General features: G+C 47.2%; 1 protein-coding gene across 8 annotated transcripts in view; it reads left to right on the top strand.

Moving 5' to 3' along the window:
• The window catches only part of ASPH (aspartate beta-hydroxylase), a 1,438,894-nt gene that overhangs the window by 1,353,100 nt on the left and 61,541 nt on the right, over nucleotides 1-24,253 (top strand). For all 8 annotated transcript variants that reach the window (XM_069621106.1, XM_069621103.1, XM_069621107.1 and 5 more), the window contains one exon: nucleotides 6,028-6,163. In XM_069621106.1, coding sequence (XP_069477207.1) covers nucleotides 6,028-6,163 — 136 coding nt within the window. The remainder of the gene's footprint in view (nucleotides 1-6,027; nucleotides 6,164-24,253) is intronic.

The following is a 24,253-nucleotide window of genomic DNA, read 5'->3' as shown; positions in this document are numbered from 1 at the left end:
CAGGTGTATAGATAATGGTATCTGGACTTTCCACCGAAACAGTTTCCATCGTAGGTAAGTCCATTGAATTTGTTCCATCGAAAAACTATGCATCAAATGCATATTTTGGGGGGCGGGGATAAAGGGTTAATTTTGTTTTGGGTGTATTTTTATGGGTTAAAAACAGGGGGTTGGGGGTGTTCCCTCCCCCAAAAAAATGCCTTTGATGCATATTTTTTCAATGGAAATGTTTTGATGGTACTTAGCTACGATGGAAAATCTTCGATGGAAAGACCATAATCCATAAATAATCACATTTGTGGTCTGCATTAACTTCCTCAATACGGCATAAAAAAAGGCCAAGTTAAAGAAACACCCATATCGCCAGCTAATAAGAGACAGAAAAGTGAATCGCTAACGCCTATAGAGGACTCCCCTGACCCAACCATACAGGCGATCCTTATGGAAATAAAGGCCCTAAAACCCTTTTTGGAAGCAACCAATGCTAAATTACAGCAAATTGATGAAAAATGGTCTGCTTTTGAAGCAAGAATAACGGAAGTGGAGCAGAGAGTTAGTGATGCTGATGACATCAGAGGTAAAGTGCTAGTGCTTGAGAACACTGTTAAATACTTGCAGACACACACTGAAAATGTGGTAATAGAAGGAATAACTTCCATATTGTAGGATTGCCAGAAGGTATTGAAGGGAACAATCCAATTCTTTTTCTAAATACCCTTTTAACCAAGCTCCTAGATCTACCGACGTCAGTGAAACTGAACATTCAAAGGGCTCGCCGCATTAGACCAACTGACCCAATGCAGCCTTCCAACAATGCTCTTAACAACTCATCTAGCACCATCATATTTGCATTACTGGATTATACACATGTGCTTTTATATTGGGAAAAGCTAAATCAATAAAACAACTTGCATGGAATGGTAAAAGGATTTTCTTCACCAAGGATGTATCTAATTCTACGGCGGCCAGAAGAAAGCAATTACTTGCACTTAGACCAGCTCTAAAACAGCTCAATGTGAGATATGGCATTATATACCCTGCTATTCTTAAAGTAGCTATCAATGGTCACACCACTACCTTTCAAGACCCAACTGATCTAAGACACTTCATCCAAAGCCAGAAGAGAGATGATATGAATATGTCGAGACCACCTACTTGATCTTCACTGCTTATGCTTCATTCAAATATGTCTGATCTTCGCCATAATGTTTCATCACTGGAGTGGGGTGCGAGGATGGTTGTCTCCTCAGAGGCTCTCCTACCCCCTTTTTTTCTCTTTTTGCTGAACATGGATTGGTGTGACCGTTTCCTGTTAGCCACAACTATTTTCGATGCTCTTTTGTCTAGATGTGTATCATCCATGTTGATTTTGTTTATCCTCCCACTTCCCTTAAGTATCCTACCTTCTGTGTCTTTGTCAAGTGCGCTAATGAAGTTAACCAATTTTTCCAGGCTCAGTATAACTCCTATAGCCTCTCTTGTAGTAACCATGACTCAAGTATTTTTAAGCTCTGCAACATGTAAACTATTTTACTGTAACTTATTACATTCAATGTAACACCGTGGAATGTTAAAGGGTTACATAACCCTATTAAAAGGCAGAAAATTCTATCTCACCTTAATAGAACCAAACCTTCCATAGCCTGTATCCAGGAATCCCATCTTTCTAACGCAGGGGCGGTTAAACTGAAACGTCATTGGGTAGGCCAAGTCTTCTCGAGTGCTGCTACTGGGAAGAAAAATGTTGTTATAATGGGGAAACTCTTAGTTGACTCCATTGAATATACTGTTCTTAACATCTATGTACCTACATCGCCAGACCTCTCCTTTTGGGTGCAACTTAAACACCCTTTTCTCTCTAACCCTAATAATCTAATCATCTGTGGTGATTGCAATGAGATTATGGATCCATTCTTAGATCGAAAATTCAGTGTATGCTTTAAATATACCAAGTCTCATATGCAATTCGCCAAATGTATTTCAGAATTAGGCCTTATAGACACCTGGCGTGTTACTCATCTTTTCTGACTCTGGATTTACGTTATTTTCCAGCCCTCACAAAACTCTATCTAGATTAGATCATATATTTATATCTAAACCCCTAATAAATTGCCTCGTAGATGCCAAAAATTGACTGTATAGCGCTATCAGATCATGCACCTGTTCATACTATCAATTCAATTAAATATTCAATTATCTTCTCCGCAAAATATTAGAATATCCAACAGATGGAGATTCAACTCAGCACTCCTCAAAGACGAGTCATTCACTCCCTTCATAACCCAACAGCACGATTATTACTTTTCTGAAAACTTAAGCCAAGACACTTCCGTTACTAACAACTGGGACTGATATAAAGCGGTTCTTAGGGGATACATTATCTCCTTTACAGCGAAAAAAATTACTCAAACAGGAGTCTGAAAGCATTCTGAAACAACTTAAAACCCTAGAATCTCAATACTCAAGTAATCATTCTGAAATAATCTTAAATTGTATTTAGACTCAGAATTCAATACAATAAAATTGTAACACAATATTCTTGTGAAAACCTTTTAAAATACAAAGCAAAAATGTACCAACTTTCTAATAGATCGAGTAAATCCCTGGCTTCTTACCTGAAACTTAAAAAAGGAAAAGCCACAATTGCTGTCATTAAAGATTGCATAGGCAATAGAATGTTCTCGCATAAAGAAATTATCAAAGTCTTATCTAATTTCTATCAGAAATTATATACCTCTGAAACCTCTCCAAACAATGAACATTTTAAAAAATGTCTTCATAATACACCTCACGCTACTTATCCATTGGTTAACCTTCAGTCACTTAATGCCCCCATACCCCCTAGGGAAATTCACAAAGCCATCAAGGACCTTAAAACAGGTAAAGCTCCTGGACCTGATGGCTTCTCCAGAGATTTTTGTGCACACTTTAAAGACATTTTGATACCTAAACTTAATGAACCTTTTTCCCAATTCATCTGAGATGGCGAGGCTCGGCGATCATTTCTGAAAGCCAGGCCCAGAGTTTTTCCCAAACCCGGCAAAGATCCTGAGTTATAGACTCATCTCCCTTATCAACTTGGATTGTAACATTTTAGCAAAAATACTAGCCAACAGAATTCTCTCGGTACTGCCTAAGCTAGTAAAACAAGATCAAGTTGGTTATAGTAAAGGTAGACTATCTTTGTCCAACATAAGACTGTTTCTGAACACTTTAGGCTCCATACATGGCTCCAAAGATCCATATGCTGCAGTTGCCCTTGACACAGAGAAAGTGTTTGATCGGGATGAATGGAATTACATCTTCGAAGCTCTTAAATGGCATGGTCTTGAGTCCCTGTTCTTAGCAATGAACCAAGTTCTATACTCAAATCTGATGACATCCATTTTCATTAATGGACAAATATCCCTGCATTTCCCCTTATTTAGAGGCATACGCCAAGGGTGTATTCTTTCCCCACTTCTGTTTACCTTTGCTCTAGAACCCTTCTTGAAAAGAACAAGACAAAACAATAATATAAAAGGTATACGGTGTAGTGATCTACAAATTAAACTGGTGGCATATGTTGATGATGGGCTAATGCTACTTAAAAATCCTGATATTTCACAATTTTCTGTAGTCTCAGGATATAAACTGAACACAGGCAAGTCGGAAATGTTACCTCTTAATGTGCATTGTACCCAACACCAAATACTAACCTCAGGTATGAAATGGTGTCCTAATGGTATCAAATATCTTGGTATACACATTTCCTCATCTGCCAAAGATATCATCAAACCTAACACTACCTCTGCACTCGCTAGAATTAATTAATTCATGAATTCCTGGTCCCCCCTTTTCTTGGCATAGTGGGGCAGATTAGAATCCATTAAAATGATGATTTCTCCAATTATTCACTATCTCCTATTTATGTTACCAATCCCTCTTCCCTCCTCTTTCTTTAAATCCATTGACACTTATCTAGCTAAATTTCTCTAGGGGAAGAAGAAACACAGACTATCTCTTCACAAACTCAAACAACCACGGTTTGCTGGAGGGGAAGGGTTTCCTGATTTTAAAAATTATCATATGGCCTTTGTGTTAAAGCAAGTTCAGTTATGGTTTACCCATGAGTTTTCTAATGATGTACACCAGTGGTTATGTCTAGTGAGAGTGATGGTATCCCCCCTAAGTCTTGCTGATTGCTATCTCATCAAGGCTAGAAATAGATGTATTAAATGTTCTAGTACCATATTATCTGCACGCTACCTTAGAATGTATTTTTCCCCCTAATTCCAAAGCCCCTTTATTGCATCTCATCATATATTTGGTTTAGCCCTTTATTAAGATCAATAAGAAGTCCATTTTCTGGAGGCCATAGCTCTCTCTGGGTATCACATATTTAGATCAGCTATTCGTTCAAGTTACTCCAGTCAAATGTAATAAACTTGTTGATACATTCAATGTCCCTTTCTCATTTTTACAACAATTCCTGTGTATTATTGATGCTATTGTAGAAAATTATGATTCCCTCATCTGTAAAAACATTGCTCCAAATGCTGACAGGTTACAATCTCTCTTCAAACCGAATATGTCTGCTTCCTTATTTTACAAAACTCTTCTGCAAAATTCTTCTATGCAAACTATGCATAATTGCTATTTAGCTTGGCAGCAGGATTATGCACTTATGGATAGTCAACTGGAATGGCCTAAATTATGCAACCACATATCCAATGTCACTGCATCAGCACATTCACTACAAACTAAATGCTTTTTTCATCACAGAATTTGTATTACTCCTTTGCTTCTTTTCAAATGTGGCCTTAAGAAAAATGACAATTGTTGGAGCTGCTCTCAGCCCCCTGGGTCTTTCAAGCATATGGTCCTTGAATGTAGATTTGTCACACCCTTTTGGCTCAACATTTGGAAAACCCTCAAAAGCATTTTTAACATACTGATGGACTTCTGTCCTCAAGTACATTTTACTGGCAGTGTTATAGTAAACGATATAACTGATAGATATGAGAGCTGTTTTCGACTTGTTTATTATACTTACTATTAGAACTATTTCATTCAACTGGAAAAATCTAGATAAACTTCATTACAAGATGTGGTGGAATGTAATCTGGAACACTCATAGACTAGAGAGGTGTAATGCGTATACCCCGTCTTTGCTACGAAAACATGAACTGAAATGGAAACCTTTAATTGAATTTTTAGCAAGTATATCTTTGGTTTAACTGTTTTTATCTTGAACATCTTGCGCACTAATTCCGATTTTCCCCCTTCCTTAAACACATCCTCCCTCATGTGCATGTTCTGTTATTGCCATGTTCCTTTCTTAAATGTATGCACCCCCCTTTCCATCTAAAACTGAGATTTTAATGATTAATGAGTATGTATTCATGCAGGGCCCCCTTATATCTCAACAGCTAAGTTATATCTTTATTCCTCTATGTTCATAGTGTCTATGAGACCTGGTATGATCCTTGTACGCCTTGTATGAATTGATTTAAATACAAACCCTTTTAAACAAAAACAAAAAAGAAATTGACTGTGAGTGCCTTCTCTTCATTAGCCAATTTGCTTCAGAATTTCCAGCGTGGGTGGGTGTATAGGTAAGTCGGCGTGGGCCCATTTTATAAAGCAACAAGTACAAAGAGCACAATACAACATACGTGTACATAAGGTTTTAAATGCGTACTCTAGGCACAAGCTTTCACAGGGGAGTGCAGGAACATGCTTGACCATTTGATAGAGATTAAAAAGCCATACATTATGGTTTCTTGTGATCTGATCTTCAAATGTTCTTATATCCTAGCTGTTAACTGGACATATTCAGATATAATGCATGTCTCTAAACTGCGTTACATGTTAGGCTGTTGATCTGTAATGTTTAAACAAGATACTCAAGTTCAGGCAAGTGACATTTTTTCTTATCCAGCACTTTCGAGAACACTGGCTTGAAAGGCTGATGATTTATCATAGTATTGAATGAATTAAATCACAGTTGTTTATAATCCAATGAATCAATTCTCTCTTTTTCAGTCTCTCGAAAAGAACTGGAAAGTCATTCGGGATGAGGGGTTGGCCGTGATGGATAAGGCAAAGGGATTGTTCATACCTGAAGATGAAAATCTGCGAGAAAAGGGAGACTGGAGCCAGTACACCTTATGGCAGCAAGGTAAATAGCATTACCACAATTATCTAATGGACTCATCTTCTTTTGCTATGTGATGGATCGAGGCTGTAGCCGTCAGTTTCTCTTTGTCAACAGACAGAATTTGAACTGGTAACAAACACACACAAAAGATGGATACAGAAATGAACTTGGGGGCCAGGTCAATATAGAAGCTGCTCCTTGGCTTGTGTTGAATAAGGCTGCAAACCTATTTATCCTTGTAGGGGCCGACAATCAGGGGCCTTTTTTGACAGCCCAGGGGTGCTGTCCCAGATTCTTCAATGTCTCTAAGTGGACCTGGCTGCTCCATTGCAAACCTCCTGGTTTTGTGCCCAGGCAGTAGTAGCTGGCAGGATCTGCCTTCCAGTCCCATAGCATTCCATTCCAAAGCGGGTATATGTGATTTTGATGAATTTCCTCTCTGGGCGACCTCCTTGAAAATGAGCTTTCAACCCTTTTTTTCTGAGCTGTTTTTTAACAGCCTGCTTTTTTTTGTTTTGTAAATGGGGGAGGGGTGGGTTCATCCCATTGCCTACCTCAACCCCTTGCCCCCGAGCCCAGTGATTTCCCTTAACCTATCTCTTACCTCTTTCTTTTCTCATTTTCCTTTTGTACTTTTTACTCCAATTTCACTTTCTTTTCCCTCTCGCACTCTATCTGTCAAAATGGGATGTCAATTTGTTTTCATCAAGATCACTCAGCACGAACCAAAGCAGCTTGCTATTATGTATAATTAAAAGAAATGAGCATGGCTGGAAGGGTTTAAGTGTATTACCACCTCTGGCATTGCTCAGGACGACCCTCCAAACCTTAGTTGCCATTCCAGAAGGGGAAAGACCATTGCAAATCATGCTTGGCCCCACCCCAAAGGGACAGTCCAGCCCAATTTGCTGGGTCACATCAATGAGTACACCAGCAATCACAGACACATTTCAGCCCTTTCCAATTTTGTAGAATAATAGTATTTGTTTTACTTCTCCAATTAGACATTCCTGACATTTTTACATTGCTTTGATAAATATGGTTTACAGATTTAAACCTGGTACGTGAGAGACAAAGAAGGGTGAGGTTTGAAAAATAAGTCAGTTAAGGTTGTTAGCACACCGCTTTCGTAGCGTTATCGTACTATCCCAAGACATCCAACCCTGTGCGAACTCCAGGCCCGGTTCCCAAAGACAATTTATGTTCTTTTCTTCCCCCCCCCACTTTTGTGAAATACAGGCAACTGGTTGTGGGCGATACAGGAAGAACTTCAATGAGTTATCCGCTGAGGTTGCGCTTCCCCCACAGCCACCAAAGGGATGGGGTAGTGTTGGTCATTACAGGTGTAAACTCACCGAAGGCAGGTATATTGTTTCCAGAGCCGGCTGTGTCTCCATCTCGACAGAGCTTGTTGCCCACAGTGCACATCTATGTTTAAGATTACCGGCCTTTGGTAGGTTTTCACAGGTTCTTTGAGAGCAGCGAGCAGTTTTCTTTCATTCTTTCTTTCTTTCCTTGCTTCTTTCTTTCTTTCTTTCTTTCTTTCTTTCTTTCTTTCTTTCTTTCTTTCTTTCTTTCTTTCTTTCTTTCTTTCTTTCTTTCTTTCTTTCATTCTTGTTCAGTTATAATGCTCCTATACACAAGTGTTTCAAGGCGCAACTATGCAAGGAGGGGAGACAAGGGAAAAAAGAGATAGATAGTCTTCAAGGCATGGTACATTCAGATTGTGCAAGTGTGCAGACGGGGGGGGCACGCGCAGGGGGAGTTGGTGGGGGAGACAAGTGCGCCCAGGCAGTCAGAAGCCGGGTAAGTGCTGAGAGATGCCAAGATGCCCAAGAGCAGTAACAATGAAGCAAGTGTAAGGCCCGGAGGCAAGTGCAAGAGGACTGGCAAGGGTGCTAGGTACCTGTGAGACTCTGAGGTACACCAGGTGGCCTTTCAGCAGTCTGTGCAGAGAAGGAGGGAGAGAGGTCTAGAGCTGAGAGAGAGGTTAGCAGGGTAGAGGGAAAGAAAAGGAGGAGAAGAGGAATGTCTTAAGAAGTTTCGGGACTTAAGGAGGGCGGCAGGGAGGCTATTCCATAGGGAGGCCCCTGCAGAGGATAATGATCTCCCTCCAAGTCTCTGCTTGGAGAACCGGCTTACTCGCAGAAGGTTGGAGGTAGATAAGCATAGGGCTCGGGAAGGACAGTATTTAGGTAGGCATTGTTGCAGAAAGCCTTTTGGATAATGCAGAGGGTCTTGAACCTGATCCTTGCAGCCACGGGGAGCCAATGGCGGGATTTGGGCGCCGGAGAGATGCGGTCCCTGGGCTTTAGGCCAAGGATAAATCTTGCGGTTCTGTTCTGGATGAGTTGCAGAGGGCGCAGAACAGAAGCAGTGAGGTTGAGAAAGAGGCTGTTGTAGTAGCCAACCTTGAGAGAACCAGGGCTCTGGAGACAGTGAGCCGCTGTCGGAAGGTGAGAAAAAGAAGAGTACGTCTGAGGAGGTGCATCTGGTAGTTGGACTTTTTGGAGATGTCCGAAATGTGAGTGGAGAAGGAGAGAGTGGAGTCAAAGATGACCCCAAGGTTTTTTACCTCGCAGGTGGGTGTGGGCGCAGGGCCAAGGGAGGCGGGCCATAGTGAGAGTGGGAAAGCGGGAGCATGAGTCCCAATGCGAACAATCTCAGTCTTAGTGGCGTTGAGGCAGAGGTTGTTTGCAGGACACCATGATTGAATTGCAGACAGACAGATATGAGCGAGGAAGAGGAGGTGGCTGAGGGTAGCCTGATAGAGAGTTGCAAGTCATCCGCATAACATTGGAAGTTAGAGATGAAAGTGGCAATCACACGTGCCAGGGCAGCCATGTAGACATTGAAGAACCAGGGGGATAGGTCAGAACCTTGGGGAACGCCACAGGTTGAAAGAGTATCGAGAGAAAGGACCCAAGTTCCACCTGGCATGGGCAGTCGGAAAGAAAGGAAGTTAACCACGCCAGAGCCTGACCTGTGATTCCCAGGGTGTCACGGAGACATGCGATCAGGATGTTATGGTTTACCGTGTCAAAGGCAGAGGAGAGTGTTAGTGTCAAGATTTGGCAGAGGAGAGGTCAAGAAGAATGAGACAGAGGGAGTGTTAGTGTCAAGATGTGAGAGCAGGTCTTCACAGGTGTTCAGAAGAGTAGTTTCCATGCATCTGAATGCTCTAAAGCCAGACTGACCAGCAGATTCGGTGTGGAGGGTAAGCTGAGAGATAGCCAACTTCTCCAGGAGTTTGCTCAAGAAAGGAGCGATAAAGATGGGGCAGTAGTTTGCCGAATGGCGGGGTCAGCAGGGGGTGCACAAGGCAGTGCTTAAGTGAAGTTTGGGAAAACTCCAGTGGCAAAAGAGAGATTGCAGAGGTCAGCCAAGTCTGGAGCAAGAGAGTCAATGTCTAGCCTTCTTTCATATAGTTTGCAATGTCCTATTTAAATATTCCAGACTGCAATGCATGTAGGTAACTTTTGAATTGCATGGCTCTTTGCGAAGGAACCACATTTCTCCAGCATGGGGTCTGGCATGGATTCACATGCTCATGAATATTCCCCGTCGTCAGGCTGGGAATCCTCGGTAAAGAAAAAACCAGTATCAGTTTCGTTTCCGATCTGTCTTTCGTAGTAGTAACCAATCACTGATCTCTGCGTCATACTGACCATAGCCAATGACTGCCCTCTACCTAAGCCCCGCCTCTGGCAGCCATCTTCAGATTTTTACCGCACGTTCAAGTGTTGGGATCCTCGTGCTATTGCTCTCGAGCGTTAGTGCTATTTTTTCACGTTTTTTTCTCAAAAACTTTGATTTTTCGGTCAAAAGAGCCTCAAGCTCCACCGTTTCTTCATCCGATCAACGGGGACCCGTGTCGGATTTGTCTACGCCCCTCAAGGGTGAAGATTTCGTCGTGCCACACTTTTGGAGGACTCCAGAAGTTTCTCAGGCCCATCTCGGACATGGCCCAGGAGAAGGGAAGCTCGACGCCCGGAAAGCTGTTCAGGGTCTGCCATGGATGCCAGCTTCAGAATGTCTTTAAGGAGGACAAACACTCCTTCTGTCTTTACTGCCTACATGAGGACAAGATGCACGTGGAGAAGGACTGTGCGTTTTGCCAACTGGCTGGAAGGGAAGAGCCCGTCAGGCGAGAAGAAGAAGAAGAAATCCGAGCGGTCTTCTAAGACCTTTGAGGACGCCCCGGCGATGGGGGTCCAACACAAGGCCAAGCACCGCAAGTCCGCTGGCATCGGGAGCGCCGAACGGTCGGGCTCTACGGGCGCCAGGCAGGGCGCATCCTCCCCGGCACCATCAACCGCGAGCCAACGCTCTGGTTCGGGTAAGAGGAAGGCCGAGCACCCGGCGAAACTCCTGGAGAGGCCCCGGTCGAGCTCGAAGGCCCCATAGGAGGGAGAGCGAGGCAGTGACCCTTCCCCCAAGGAGAAGGTGGTGAGAGCACCTAAGGTGGTGAAAGCCTTAATCCATCCGGCCAAGGCCTCTATCGAGACAGTCGCGGCGGCCCTGGCTCCGCCTGTGGAGGCTACACCAGTGGTGGCGACCTCGGGGCTCAGAGTCTCCCTGCCACCGCGGAGGGAGTCCTCTTTTATGCCCATCGACAGGACCCCCGTGAAACCTCCGACGGAGAAGAAAAAGGGGGGGCAGGAGGTCGTCGTGGATTCGTCCTCAACCTCTGAGGAAGAGCTGATCGAAGTTTTAAGCCACGGCGTTGGCGTGGAAGAAGACCAGCCCGTCGGGAGGGACCCCGACGTAGGAGATGACGATAACGTCGAGGGTGCCGATGGGGCCCCTGACCGCCCGTCGGACTCCCCTCAACCAGTGCCGCAAGACAACTCGGCGGCCATTTTGTTGGCTATACAGTCCTTATGCTCGGAGATAAGGACGAGACTGCCGTTACCACCAGCGGAGGAACCGCTCCCGACGGGGGACCCGGAGCCAGGCCCTTCTGGGAGCCCTCCCCCTAAGAGAAGAAGGATTCATCCTCCACCTCCTTTTCAGCCATCGCACCCTGTTCAGCCCCCCTCCCCGTCCACGACTCGTGGGGATGATACGGGGACTGACACGGCCGCGACGGGTACGGACGATGAGGTTTACGACGAGGATCTGCCCTCGTCACCTCCCACCCGGGCTTCCCCGCCCGACGAGATTGGATCGTTTCACTCCATGATCGCCAGGGTGTCAGAGCTTTTCCAGCTGTGCCCGGAAGAGAAGAAGAAGGAAGGTTTCCTTTATCAATGGTGCGAGGCCAAGAGGGAGACGGTCCTCTCCATACCTCTACTGGACGATATTTGGGATGAGGGCCTCGCCCTCCTCAAGAACCCATCCACGACGCCGGCTAGAAGGGATCGGTACGAGAAAAAGTACTGGGTCCCGGATGCGGCCCCCTTGTGCCTTCGGGCACAGCCGGCCCCGGACTCGGTCGTCTCCGCGGCGGCCAGGAAGAAAGCGGGGGGGGGCGCGGCCTCTACGTCGACCTCCCCGCCGGACGGCGAGGGAAAGAAATTGGATACGATGGGACGCAGGGTCATCTCGTCTGCAGCGACGACGATTAAGGCGGCCAACGCCTTGGCTATCGTAGCCCGCTACGACAGGGAGTTGTGGTACAAACTGGCCCCAGTGCTGGACTTCCTACCAGACGATAAGAGGGCGGATGGCCTAGAGATCTTGCAGGAAGGAGAGGTGGCGTCGGACCACGCCATTACGATTGCGACGGACATCGCTGACACTGGATTTCGCCAGTTGGGCAACGGCGTGTGCCTTAGGCGGCGTGGATGGCTCAAGGCTACTGACTTCCGTCAGGACGTGCAGACCAGAGTCTTGGACATGCCGTTCGACGGAAACAACCTGTTTGGGAAAACAGTGGACGATTCCCTTCAAGCCATCAAGGCAGACACGGAGACGGCCCGGGCTCTTGGGGTTCTCCAGCAACGGCGGCCGCCCTTTCGGAGCAGCAGAGGCAAACAGGGTGCCTCCAAAGGTTCCGGGGGCGGATTTTCCACCTACCGTCAAGCGGCCCATTCGTCGTCGCAGGAAGCTTACTGGGGACGAGGCAAGTCAGGCGGACCCCGCCGTCGTCGCCAAGGAGGTCAAGGCGGCAAAGCCTCGTCGAAGCAGGACTGAACCGGCCGTGGGGTCGGGCCCCCACTTAAGCACCCCGGTGGGAGGCCGGCTGGCGAGCTTTGTCAGTGTGTGGGAGTCCATCTCCACCGACCGTTGGGTGCTGGATGCCCTAGCCCAGGGTCACGCGCTCGAGTTTCTAAAGAGGTGCCCACGCGTCCCCCCTGTGGCCAGGAAAGAACATCACGTCCCTCAACTTCTCTTGGAGGTAAAGGCGATGCTCAAGAAGGGCGCCATCAAGCTCGTCCCAAAGAGGCTTCGGGGCTCCGGAGTTTACTCAAGATACTTCCTCGTTAAGAAGAAGACGGAGGATGGCGTCCCATCCTGGACCTACGACGACTGAACAAATTCATCAAGGCACAGAAGTTCCGGATGGTCACCCTCCAACACGTCCTGGGTCAGCTGGAGGAGGGCGATTTCCTGTCGTCGTTGGATTTGTAGGATGCCTACTTCCATATTCCCATCCTAAAGGGACACCGAAAGTTTCTCAGGTTCGTGGTCCAAGGGCGTCACTATCAGTTCAGAGCCCTTCCCTTCGGACTGAGGTCGGCACCCAGGGTGTTCACCAAGTGCCTCGCACCGAGAGGGGATCCACGTCTACCCCTACCTGGACGACTGGCTCATCCGAGCGAAGACGAAGGAGCTCGCCGTGGAGCACATGGCAAGGACCGTCCAACTTCTCACGGACCTGGGATTCTCCATAAACTACGTCAAGTCCCACCTGGTGCCCGCGCAAGACGCACTGTTTCTGGGAACGAAGCTCGACACAGTGTCGCTTCTGGCCTCTCCGTCGGAGGAAAGGACGAGGGCCATTTTGGGCAAGGTGCAGCGGATGCTGGTTGCGGACGCGGCCAGAGTGAGGTCCATCAAGTCCCTCCTCGGAATGATGTCTTCTTGCATTTACCTTATCCCCCTGTGCAGGCTCCGGATGCGCCCGTTGCAGGAGTTCCTGGACGCGCGCTGGATCCAGACGACGGGCAGCTTCGAGGAGAGGATCACATTCGACAAGGGTTTCCGACGAGCGATCCGGTGGTGGGGCACCCGCGCGCATCTGACGGCGGGCATGGACTTCCAGACCCCCGGCCACCAGGAGACAGTGACCACGGATGCCTCCCTGGAAGGGTGGGGAGCGCACACCGAAAATCTGCACGCGAGAGGCCTTTGGCTCCCGACGGAGAAGTCCCTCCATATCAACGTCCTGGAGCTCCGTGCAGTGTTTTGGGCCCTCAGGTCCTTCCTTCAGTCCCTCAAGGGCAAGGTGGTGAGGATCTTCACCGACAACACCACCAGGGCGGAACCAGGTCCCCAGCCCTGTCCAGGGAGGCGCAGGATCTGTGGCATTGGGCCGTCGCCCAAGGGATGCTTCTGGTGCCGTTTCATCTGGCAGGGATAAAAAACACCATCGCCGACTCACTCAGCAGGGAGCTGCGCTCGTGCCACGAGTGGGAACTACAACAGGATCTAGTGGACCGCCTCTTCCGACGGTGGGGCACACCCCAGATTGATCTGTTCGCGACGGCGACGAACTCCAAGTGCCAGAGGTTCGCCAGCAGGTTTCCCCATCCGAGTAGCATGGGCGATGCTTTCTCGTTCCCCTGGGAGGGCCTGTTTCTATACGCGTTCCCTCCATTGCCATTGCTGATCCGGCTCATCAACCAGCTCAAGAGGTCACGGTGCAGGATGATCCTCGTCGCACTTGCGTGGCCGAGGCAGATATGGTTCCCGGACCTTCTGGACTTGTCAGCGTCCCCGTCAATCAAGCTGCCAGTGGACGCGGATCTTCTCTCCAGGGAAGGAGGCGCCATCCTCCATCATGACCCGAAGGCGCTGAACTTGCAGGCCTGGCTCCTGCAGCGTTAGAGTTTGGAGGATACGACATACCGGCCGACTGCAGAGAGGTTCTTGCAAAGGCCAGGGCGTCCTCAACTCTTAAATGCTACGGACACAAATGGAAGAGGTTCTCTGTCTGGTGCCATGCACAGAAGATTAACCCTCTACGGGTTACGGCCCCCCAAGTACTGCCGTACCTACTGACGCTGGCCAAAGCTGGACTGGCGCACGCGTCCATCAAGATTCATCTTGCTGCGATCTCCTGATACACCAGAACCACGGGGCGGACGTCTTTGTGGTCTCATCGTCTGGTGAAAGAGTTCATGAAGGGACTGTTCACATCGTTCCTGCCGGTGAAGGCTCCTGCCCCGGCGTGGGAGCTCAACGTGGTGCTAACCAAGCTCATGGGACCTCCATTCGAGCCTCTGCACTCGGCTCTGTTGAAGTTCTTGTCGTGGAAAACAGCGTTTCTTGTGGCCATCACCTCCGCACGACGGGTGGGAGAGATGCAGGCCCTTTCCTGCAAGGCCCCGTACTTGACTTTTCACGACACGAGGGTAGTGCTCAGGACGCACCCCTCCTTCATGCCCAAGGTGCCGTTGGACTTCCACCTCAACGAACCCTTGGTGTTGCCTGTTTTCTTCCCGTCGCCTTCGTCGCCGGCTGAAAGGACTTTGCACTCGCTGGATGTGGCTAGAGCGCTGAAGTTCTACGTGGACCGCACAAAGTGTTTTCGGAAGACGTCACAACTCTTTGTGAATTTTCGACCTGTCAATCAGGGGAAGGCTCTCTCGAAGGCTTCCATTTCCAGCTCTCCGGCTGTATCATGTACTGTCATCGGTTGGCAAACCGACTGCTGCCTGGCCGTCCGAGAGCCCATTCCACCAGAGCGATCGCAGCTACCACGGCGTTCCTATCTGGTGTGCCCTTGCTGGACATCTGCAGGGCTGCTACGTGGAGGTCAACGCACACCTTCACGAAATTCTACTGCGTCGATCGGGATTCCAGGGAGGAGTCCAGTGTCGGCCAAGCAGTGCTGCGCAACCTGTTCACCTAAGGTGAGCCTGGTGAGGAGGTAAGATTTGCTTAATGTTGAGTTTGATGTAATGCTTAATGTTGAGCCTTTGCCACCTCCCGTGGTTGTGCATGTGTGTACTGCTATGTATTCTTTATTCATGAGCATGTGAATCCATGCCAGACCCCATGCTGGAGAAGGAACAAGTTACTTACCTGTAACTGTTGTTCTCCAGCATGGGTCTGGCATGGATTCACATGCAAACCCTCCCGCCTACCCCTCTGCGGCTCTTGACTTGGTCATACTGCCACTTCACGTGCTACCAAATCTGAAGATGGCTGCCAGAGGCGGGGCTTAGGTAGAGGGCAGTCATTGGCTGTGGTCAGTATGACGCAGAGATCAGTCATTGGTTACGACTACGAAAGACAGATCAGAAACGAAACTGATACTGGTTTTTTCTTTACCGAGGATTCCCAGCCTGACGACGGGGAATATTCATGAGCATGTGAATCCATGCCAGACCCATGCTGGAGAACAACAGTTACAGGTAAGTAACTTGTTCCATCAGATGGTCAGGCACGAACAGACAAGGCATTCCAGAGGGCCATTTTTAAGCTGTCTTGTTTTTCCAAGAGCTTCATTCTTCCTATGTCGGATTAAGTGAACGAAGATTACAACACCTTGCAAATACATGACTTTGTTAGCCCATATAAGGACTCAGTCTACTGCCTTATTTTGAGCAACATTTTTTATAATGCCCTTGGCTAACACAATGCTAGTATTTTACAATTGATACAGTTCATGGTTATAGAGCTTGTATTACAATTTCAGGGTGGCAGTCTTTCAGAGACCCATACATTGTTATTTTTAAAAAATCCTGCAGTATCCGGGTTTAACTTGTAGAGTTTGGTTATTTTTGGTTATTTTTGTTTGCGATTGCTTGATTGCCCCAAAGAGAAGACAGGTCCTAAAATAATTGAGTGCAATTCTCCCCCATTTTGACCCAGTTAAGCGCTCTTGTACATGGACTTTAACTTAGAAATGCATGGTGCGCATCAAGAAAGCTTTCTGTATGTTATTAAAGTTCGGCCATATAAAATTCATTTTTAGGCACATTCCTAAAGCGAATCCTCTAAGCCGTTTGCTCTCTTCCCCTCAGTGCAAAACGTAAGCTGAAGTTTACACATAGGCCCTCATTACAACACTGGCGCTAAACCATGGCGCTATTAGCACCATGGTTGGTGCCGGTGTTGTAACGGGTCCGCCATGGTTCAATGGGGAATTACCACCCCATTCCAAGGTTGGCGGGGCAGTAATTCCCCATTGAACCATGGCCCTTCCCCATTCCCATTTTTGCCCCATATGGCTCTATGGGAATGGGGAAGGCGCTAATAACGGTACCGCAAATTTCGGTACCGTTATTAGCGCCAAAGTCCCTTTGCGGGTCCCTACTTTAACGGCTGGAAAAACCAAGCGTTAAGGTCGGGTCCCGCAAAGAGACCTCGTAATCAGGGTTTAACGGTGCCGACACCTTTTACGATATACAGCCAGTTCGGCAGAATTTCCATTTTACTCATGCTAGTTTAGTTTTTGACAGTGCATTCAGGGTCCAGTACTAAAAACAAACAGGTCATCCATGAGCCCTCCGCCCCCCACCCATTAATACTAGTGCTTTGCCAAATATATGTATTTCATTGTTGTTTTGTAAAACGCTAAATTGAAACAGGGCCATTGTTTCAGGGTATGGGAAACAGAGAGGAGTAGAGGGAATTTTTGTGGGATGTTCAGAGCTAAGCCTGTGGGCAGGACTCCGGATCCTGACTGGGAAAGAGGGAGGAGAAGATGAGAGGTCAGGGGATATTTGCATCTAAGCCTGCGGGCAGCATTCCGGATCCTGAGAAGGAAGAAGGAAATGTGTAGGAGGTGTGAGAGGAGATGATGAGAGGTCAGGGGATATTTGTATCTAAGCCTGTGGGCAGCATTCCGGATCCTGACTTTGAAGAAAGAAGGAAAAGTGTAGGAGTTGTGAGAGGAGAAGATGAGATGTCAGGGGACATTTGCTTACATCTAAGCCTGTGGGCAGCATTCCGGATCCTGACTGGGAAGGAAGAAGGAAAAGTGTAGGAGGTGGGAGAGCATAAAATGGGAGATTTGCATCTAAGCCTGAGGTTGTAGTCGAGATGCTATGAACAATTAATTAGTAATAATTACGCTGAAACACATTTTAGCTGTGTGGATAGAAAGTTCTTGAAAGAAATCAGGGCATCTTTTTATGTGACCTGCTAGCAGAAAGTCTAATCAGGGCATCAGCCATATTGGTATTGAAACCTCAAACATTAATTAGATTCCAGCAAGGAGCTCAAGTGGGCTGCTTGGTGCCACCTCGACTCTGCAATGGTATTGTCATCGCTTCTGATCTTCTGCTTATTGTGTACTTTGTTGAACTGAAGGTATTCTATGACATGTTGGCAAACATGGTGAGTGGGAAGGCATGCGTCGGCTCTCCAGAGACTTTAACTTCGAATTGGGCCTGCCATGTATGTGGCCTCATGGTGGGATAAGTGCAATAACCCTAAAACTAGGCAACTCATCCACCTTTTCATATACAGTTTGGGAATGATTGAGGTTTGGCAGTCTTTGAACACTTTGTTAATGGACTTTCCATTTGTTTGTCACTGTTAAATGTTAATCCAGAATTGTATGGTTGATACCTCCTAATTCCAGAGCAATAAGGTATGAATAACTTGAGGAACATAGAAAGAGCAGAGAGAGCCAGTCACAAGGTCTGGTGAATTGAATTTTGATGACCAAGGCCAGTCAATGACAAAGCCTAAGATTATCGTAGAGCCATGTGCATGACACTCTTTGAATCTTTATAGTTGTGTCATTGCAAGTAAAATTGAGAAGCATCTGGAAAACCTTCCACTTAACTCTGAAAGCTCAATATCGATTGAAAGTTGCCTGCTGCCTCCTTGATCTCTTTGCTGCATTTGATACCATCGACCAACGCATCCTCTTCTCTCTCCTCGCCAATGGATGGGATTATCTGGCACTTTTTCTAATTGGTTTACCTCCTACCTCTTGAGCAGATACCAGGGTGTCCGGACATACACACTGCATTCTTACTGACTCCCAGTCTCCTGCAGAGTCCCCAAAGGCTCCATCCTCTCACCAATCCTTTTTAATCTTTACATGGAGCCTCCTGGTACACTCCTGAAAGATCCCAATATAGCCATCCATCAGTACGCTCCTCGCACAACCAATTGACCAGCCCGCTTGATACACAACTGCCGGCCAAAAGAGGACCTGCAAACAATCCTTCTCTTGTCATGCACACACCCCTTTGGAACGCAATCCCAGTATCAGCTCGGAATGCCCCCACATTTCTCCATTTTCGCAAATCTCTCAAAACATAGCCTTTTCAGAAACACCTGACAAGGACTAATCCCAATGGATGTACAGACCATAGCACAGACATAACTCGTAGTACTTTGCTACTGTTAATAGATGCCAGCCCACATGTTGGCCACCCACTCCCTGCTCTCCAGCTAGGTCCACGCCTTAAAAAATAGAATGAAAATAAAAAATAAAAGTTCAAAAGAGGATAGAGAGGTGCTGAAGGCCTTTGGGAGCCTGCAATGGGTAAAGGCCACATGGGAGGCCTGTATCCATTGAAAAACCTATGAGGAATTACTTTTGTAAGTTCTGTCGGGTGGTAGAGGATCAGGGGTCTACTCCTGAATCCAAGCAGTCATCTATTATTGCTGGATTTATTATAAAAGGGAAAGACCCCGAACTATATTCCTCATACAGGTTTATCTCTCTGCTTCATTCAAGAAGTAACATTTTTTAAGGATCATGATCAAGGAGCTGGCATCAGAGATTGTCAGTTTAGTAAGGTAAAAGGAGCATGCATTTTTCAGGGCAGTGCACCATTTATTTTAAAATGTTTTTATTGGCATTTGTATATGAACAGTTCTGAATATATAATTTGCTACTTTTTCTTCAGTACACTTTATGCGCTTATATAATAGTTACATGCCATTTAACAACAAACGTAACACAGTAAAAAACACAAACTTCCTTCACTTCATAGGCAAAAACAAGCATCTTATGTTCACATTGTTCACTGCAGGTGGTCAGGGTGTCACACGAGATATATTTTGTCTTTTATCAGGGCTCTGTGTCAGTGCCCTCTGTGTGTTGTCCGTTCTTAGCATTTGATTTTAGCTGATCTACCATGGCATTCTGCCGTTCACTGGGGTTTGTCGTCTGAGGGTGTAACATATCCCACACCAGCATATTCCAAACTTCATAGGTGGCACTTGCGTTCACCTCTGATCCAGCAACCACCCCACTCCACACTCTGGACTCCACCTCAGCCCAGTGCTCAAAGTCCCTATGCCAGCACGTGTATTGGGGGCCCCTAGCCGATTTCCAAGCCATCGCAATACATCTTTTGGCTAGGATGCATGCCATGTCCATGAATTTCACCACATGCTTGGACTTGCTGTCTCTAGAGTACGCCCCCAGCAGGCATGTTCTCAGGTTCCAGTCATATCGTGTAATCCCGCTCTTCTACAGGCCTGTTCTATTTGTGCCCAGAACTCTTGTATGCTGACACATCCACAACACATATGTATTAGATCTGCCTCTGTGGTGCCGCACCAGGGGCACTTTGATTGCATATTGCTGTTGAATTTAGCTACCTTGTGTGGTGTCATGCAGGTGCAATATAGTATATTCAGCTGGATCAGTCTGAAGCAAGAATTTCTGGACACTTTGCCGTGGGTATGACAATATCCGTTCCCATTCCCTTTGTCCTATGTCACCGCCTAAATCCACCTCCCAGTGTTCTTTCAGCATTATGCCCGTAGGGTTGGGCCTATCTATCAGAAGACCATGGATTCTAGACACCGGTTTCCAACCATCACTCAGGCTGTACATCAGGGCCATTAGGGAGTCAATTTCTGGTTCCTCAGGCCATTCCGACCAACCAACCCACCTTCCTTTCGCCACCCTCTTGACTTTCTGGTACCACAGAAACTGCCCTTTGGGCAGCCTTTTTTCCTCAGGCAAAGACCCAAACTCCCTGAACCTTCCTTCCGCATACATGTCACCCCAGGTATATATACTCCACCTTTCCCAGTGCTTCACAACCGCCACGTCCGCTGCTATCGGAGTCTCCAGTGAGGAAGGGTGCGCTAAGTAGCGACAAGGTCCTATGCCAGACCTGATGCCCTAATAACACTATCATCCCAAACAACTCAGAGGCAACCATTGTATTTCCTTCAGACGTGCAGGAGCTACCAATCGCTGCAACAGCATTGATTCCGAGGTAGCCTCATCTGAAAGCCTCTGAACTACATAACTAAGTTGTGCTTCCGAATAAAAGGTTTCTATATCTGGCAGCTGTGTTCCCGCTTTCTTGTATGGTAGGCAGAGTTTTGCAAATGCAAGTTCCTGGCGTGCCGTACCCATAAAACTTCCCGTTACTGTGCCTCCAATAAGCAAAAGAAGGGGGTCCTGATATAGTAATGGACATTGTTTGGTTATAGCAATCCTGCCCATCAAAGATAATGGCAATTTGGACCAAAATGTCATGGATTTCCTCAGACCTTTTTACCACATTCGCTGTCTTAAATTCATGCATATTTTCAGGTGTGTGCACTATATTTACCTCCAAATATCGGAAGGAATCAATTTGCCATGATAGCCCCACTCTCAGTAAATCATCCACACCCTTCCCTTTCAGAACTGCCAGCGGGAATATGCAGGAATTCTCTTTGCTGAAGCAAATTCCAGAGACCCTTGCGTAGTTATCTAGCACCTCCAATATCACTGGTATGTTGTGCTGTGGATCTCTCAGGTATAGCAATACATCATCCGCATAGAGCGAAACCAGATGTCCAACTCCTCCAACCCATATACCCGCCTCCAGGAACTGCTTTCATAAATAAATCGCTATTGGCTCCAGCACTAGCATGTACAGCATGGGTGACAGTGGGCATCCCTGGCTAGTGCCTCTTTGTGTATCCCAGGCCGAATACACTGATCTCACCGATTTAACCCTCGTCACCGGTGATGTGTATAATATCCTTACTCATTTGACGAACTGCTCACCCAACCCAGACTCCCGCAATACTGCAAGCATCCACTCCCAGTGCACCGAATCAAAAGCTTTTATTGCGTCTAATTAGATTATTGCATATTGCTCCTGTGAGTCTGTAGTCTGGGCTATGACATGCTGTAGTCGGCGTAAGTTCATACCTGTACTGTGACCCAGTATTATACCATTTTGGTTCCCGTGTATCAGACCTCCGATCCCCCTATGTAGCTACCCTGCTAGTGTTGTCGTCAATATCTTTATGTCATAATTTAACATCGCCAGCGGCCGGTACGAGTCGCATTTATCAATGGCTTTTCCTGACTTGGGAATCGGAATCACTAAGGTCTCTCTCATGCCTACAGGCAACACCCCTTCTGCATAGGCCTCCCTGTACACCTCGTGTAGCACTGAAGTCACAACCGACACATATCCTTTGCAGAACTCTGGGGGGAGTCCATTGCTACCAGGAGTTTTACCAGTGGTTGAAATCTAATTGCTTCGCATATCTCCTCGGCCGATATGTCTAAATCCAGTGCTTCACACTGTGTTTTGCCCAGTCTAGGTAATCCTATTTCTTCTAGGGTGCCTATTATGTCTTCTTGGGGTACCAAGGTTTCATGTTTATATAGTTGGGAGTAAAACCTGGCAAAGGTGTCAATAATTACCTGCTGTGACTTGTGTACAGTGCCCTCATCATCTGTGAGCACTGTGGTTAAATGTCTGGGGTTTTCTCTCTTGCACAGCCACGATAGCAATTTGCTTGGTTTGTCCCCCTCTGAGTGTGCCCTAGTGTTTCTAACCATACAGTCGAATTTAGATAGCCTCCCCCAGGATTCTTGGCAGTTTCCTCTTAGTTCAGCCAGTTTTAACTCCTCATCCCTGTTCCCCAGCTTCCGGGCCTCCATTAGCCGTATGTCCTCTTCCCCGTTCTCTAGTTCCAGCTGTAGCGTTCCCCGGATACCACGCGCACTGGCAATCACCTCCCCCTTACCACTACCTTCATCGCCTCCCACACTGTGCTCCAGTCCTTTACACTCCCTACATTACGCTCTAAATATTCCTCCAGATTAGTTTGGAGCACGTTCCTGAAGATTTGATCCGTCAGAGCGTAAGTGGGCATATGCCACAACGGTATAGGGGGCCTTGGTCCTAACATCTTCCACTCCAGCAATAGTGATGAGTGGTCCGAGATCGTTCTGCCCATGTATTGGTCTGATTCTATTTCCGCCAGTTGGGTCCTGCCCACAAAGAGATAATCTATCCTGGTGTACAGGCAATGGGGCGATGAGAAATAGGAGTAGCACCTATCGTTAGGTGTAGCTCCCTCCACACATCGACCAGATCCAGATTGTGTATTGTTGCATTCAATGCTGTGCGAGCCAGCCCAGGGTGCTTCACAGGTGGGAGCGACCTATCTAGGCTCAGGTCTCAAACACAATTAAAGTTGCCCCCCCAGATGAAGAAACATTCCCGATATGGTGTTATATGCACACCTCCACTTGTTCAATGTGACTCCTTAGTATCAGGTATCTCCCATCTGCGCCAGCCTCCATCTCCAGCAACCGCAAGGGCACAGTGGTGTTTATCCACGTAAATACACAGCTGGCGTATTTAGAATACGCAACCCCATATTTATGTCCCCGCCATCTTTCTTTCACCTTGGCCATTTCGCCCTCCGTGAGATGGGTCTCCTGCAGTAGCGCAATGGAGACCTTTTTCCTGTTAAGGAAGGATTTTACCCATTCCTCAAATACGTACCCATCCCCCGTTCAATGCTCAGAACCTTCCATTGTGTAATCCTTGAACCTAACAGGAGGCACCTTAATTCTTACGGGGCGACCCCCACCACCATCTCCGACGCACATAGGTGGCACCTCCTCCACTATCTCTGGCGCGACCTGAACATCATCTACCACTCTCTCCGGCGTGACCTGAACTTCATCTAACACATTCCCTCTTGGCACCCCATCATCACTACTGACACCACCTGCACACAAACTTGCAGCACCACCATCTGTCCTGCTGCCGTCCGAACTGGGAATATCGCCCATTCCATCAGCGATCATGGTTCTTCTCTCAAACCCTATTTCCACCACCACTACTCTCCTGTTACTCCATTTAGAACCATCGTCCAACTCCACATATCCCCTTCCTACCTTCACCACCAGGCGGGCACCCATATATTCACTGGACCCTTTAGGCACAAATCTGGGATTTTTTACCTGCACACGGTCACCCACCGACACCACAAGGGGCTTCCTTCCCAAATTTGTCTCCCTTGCTCTCTCCTGTTTCAATCGCTCTTCTCAACACATCTCCCATGTCCACATCAGAGCGAACTCCACCTCCCAACGCAGCAACTCACAACTTTGACCCCGGTTTCCTGCCCCTCATGAGTTCGAAGGGAGAACAACCCGTTATGAGCGAAGGTGTGTGCCTATAAGCCGACAAAGACTCTGATAAAACATCACTCCAACACAAACCATTCAACAAAGCCAATTGTATTGCACCCTTGATGTACCAATGTATTCTTTCCACTAACCCGTTAGCGGAAGGGTTATAAGGGCAGACCTGGCAGGAATGACACCTCCGCCTTCAGGACTCGAGATCACCCGGTATGGAAACAACGGTGGAAGCGGGTTTACCACCACCGTTATTTCCATACCGGGTGACTCGTAATGAGGCCCAATGTGTTTCAAAGCGCTTCAAGGCAAGGGAGGGAACAAGGGAAAATACAACAACATTCTTACAGGCCATGAACAGTAAGGATGTGAAATTAACTATCGTACTCAGCCTGATGACATTTCAGAGAGTGCAAGAGCTAAGACATAAATAAGGAAGAGAGGGGGAGAGTGGGAAGGACATGGAAACAGACAGGCGACTACCGTACTAGGCCTGGCAACATTTTTGGTAGAGCTGGAGAAAAACAAAAGGTGAGGGAGAGAGATGCAGAAAGGGAGGGGAGGAACAAAACAAGCGACTATCGTACTAGGCCTGACAACGTTTCAGATAGTGCTGGAGG

The sequence above is a fragment of the Ambystoma mexicanum genome, chromosome 5q (assembly GCF_040938575.1).
Source record: "Ambystoma mexicanum isolate Mex_15411 chromosome 5q, UKY_AmexF1_1, whole genome shotgun sequence".
Taxonomy (NCBI): domain Eukaryota; kingdom Metazoa; phylum Chordata; class Amphibia; order Caudata; family Ambystomatidae; genus Ambystoma; species Ambystoma mexicanum.
Note: the sequence above shows the minus strand (reverse complement) of the source record. Positions and strands in the feature narration are given on the sequence as shown.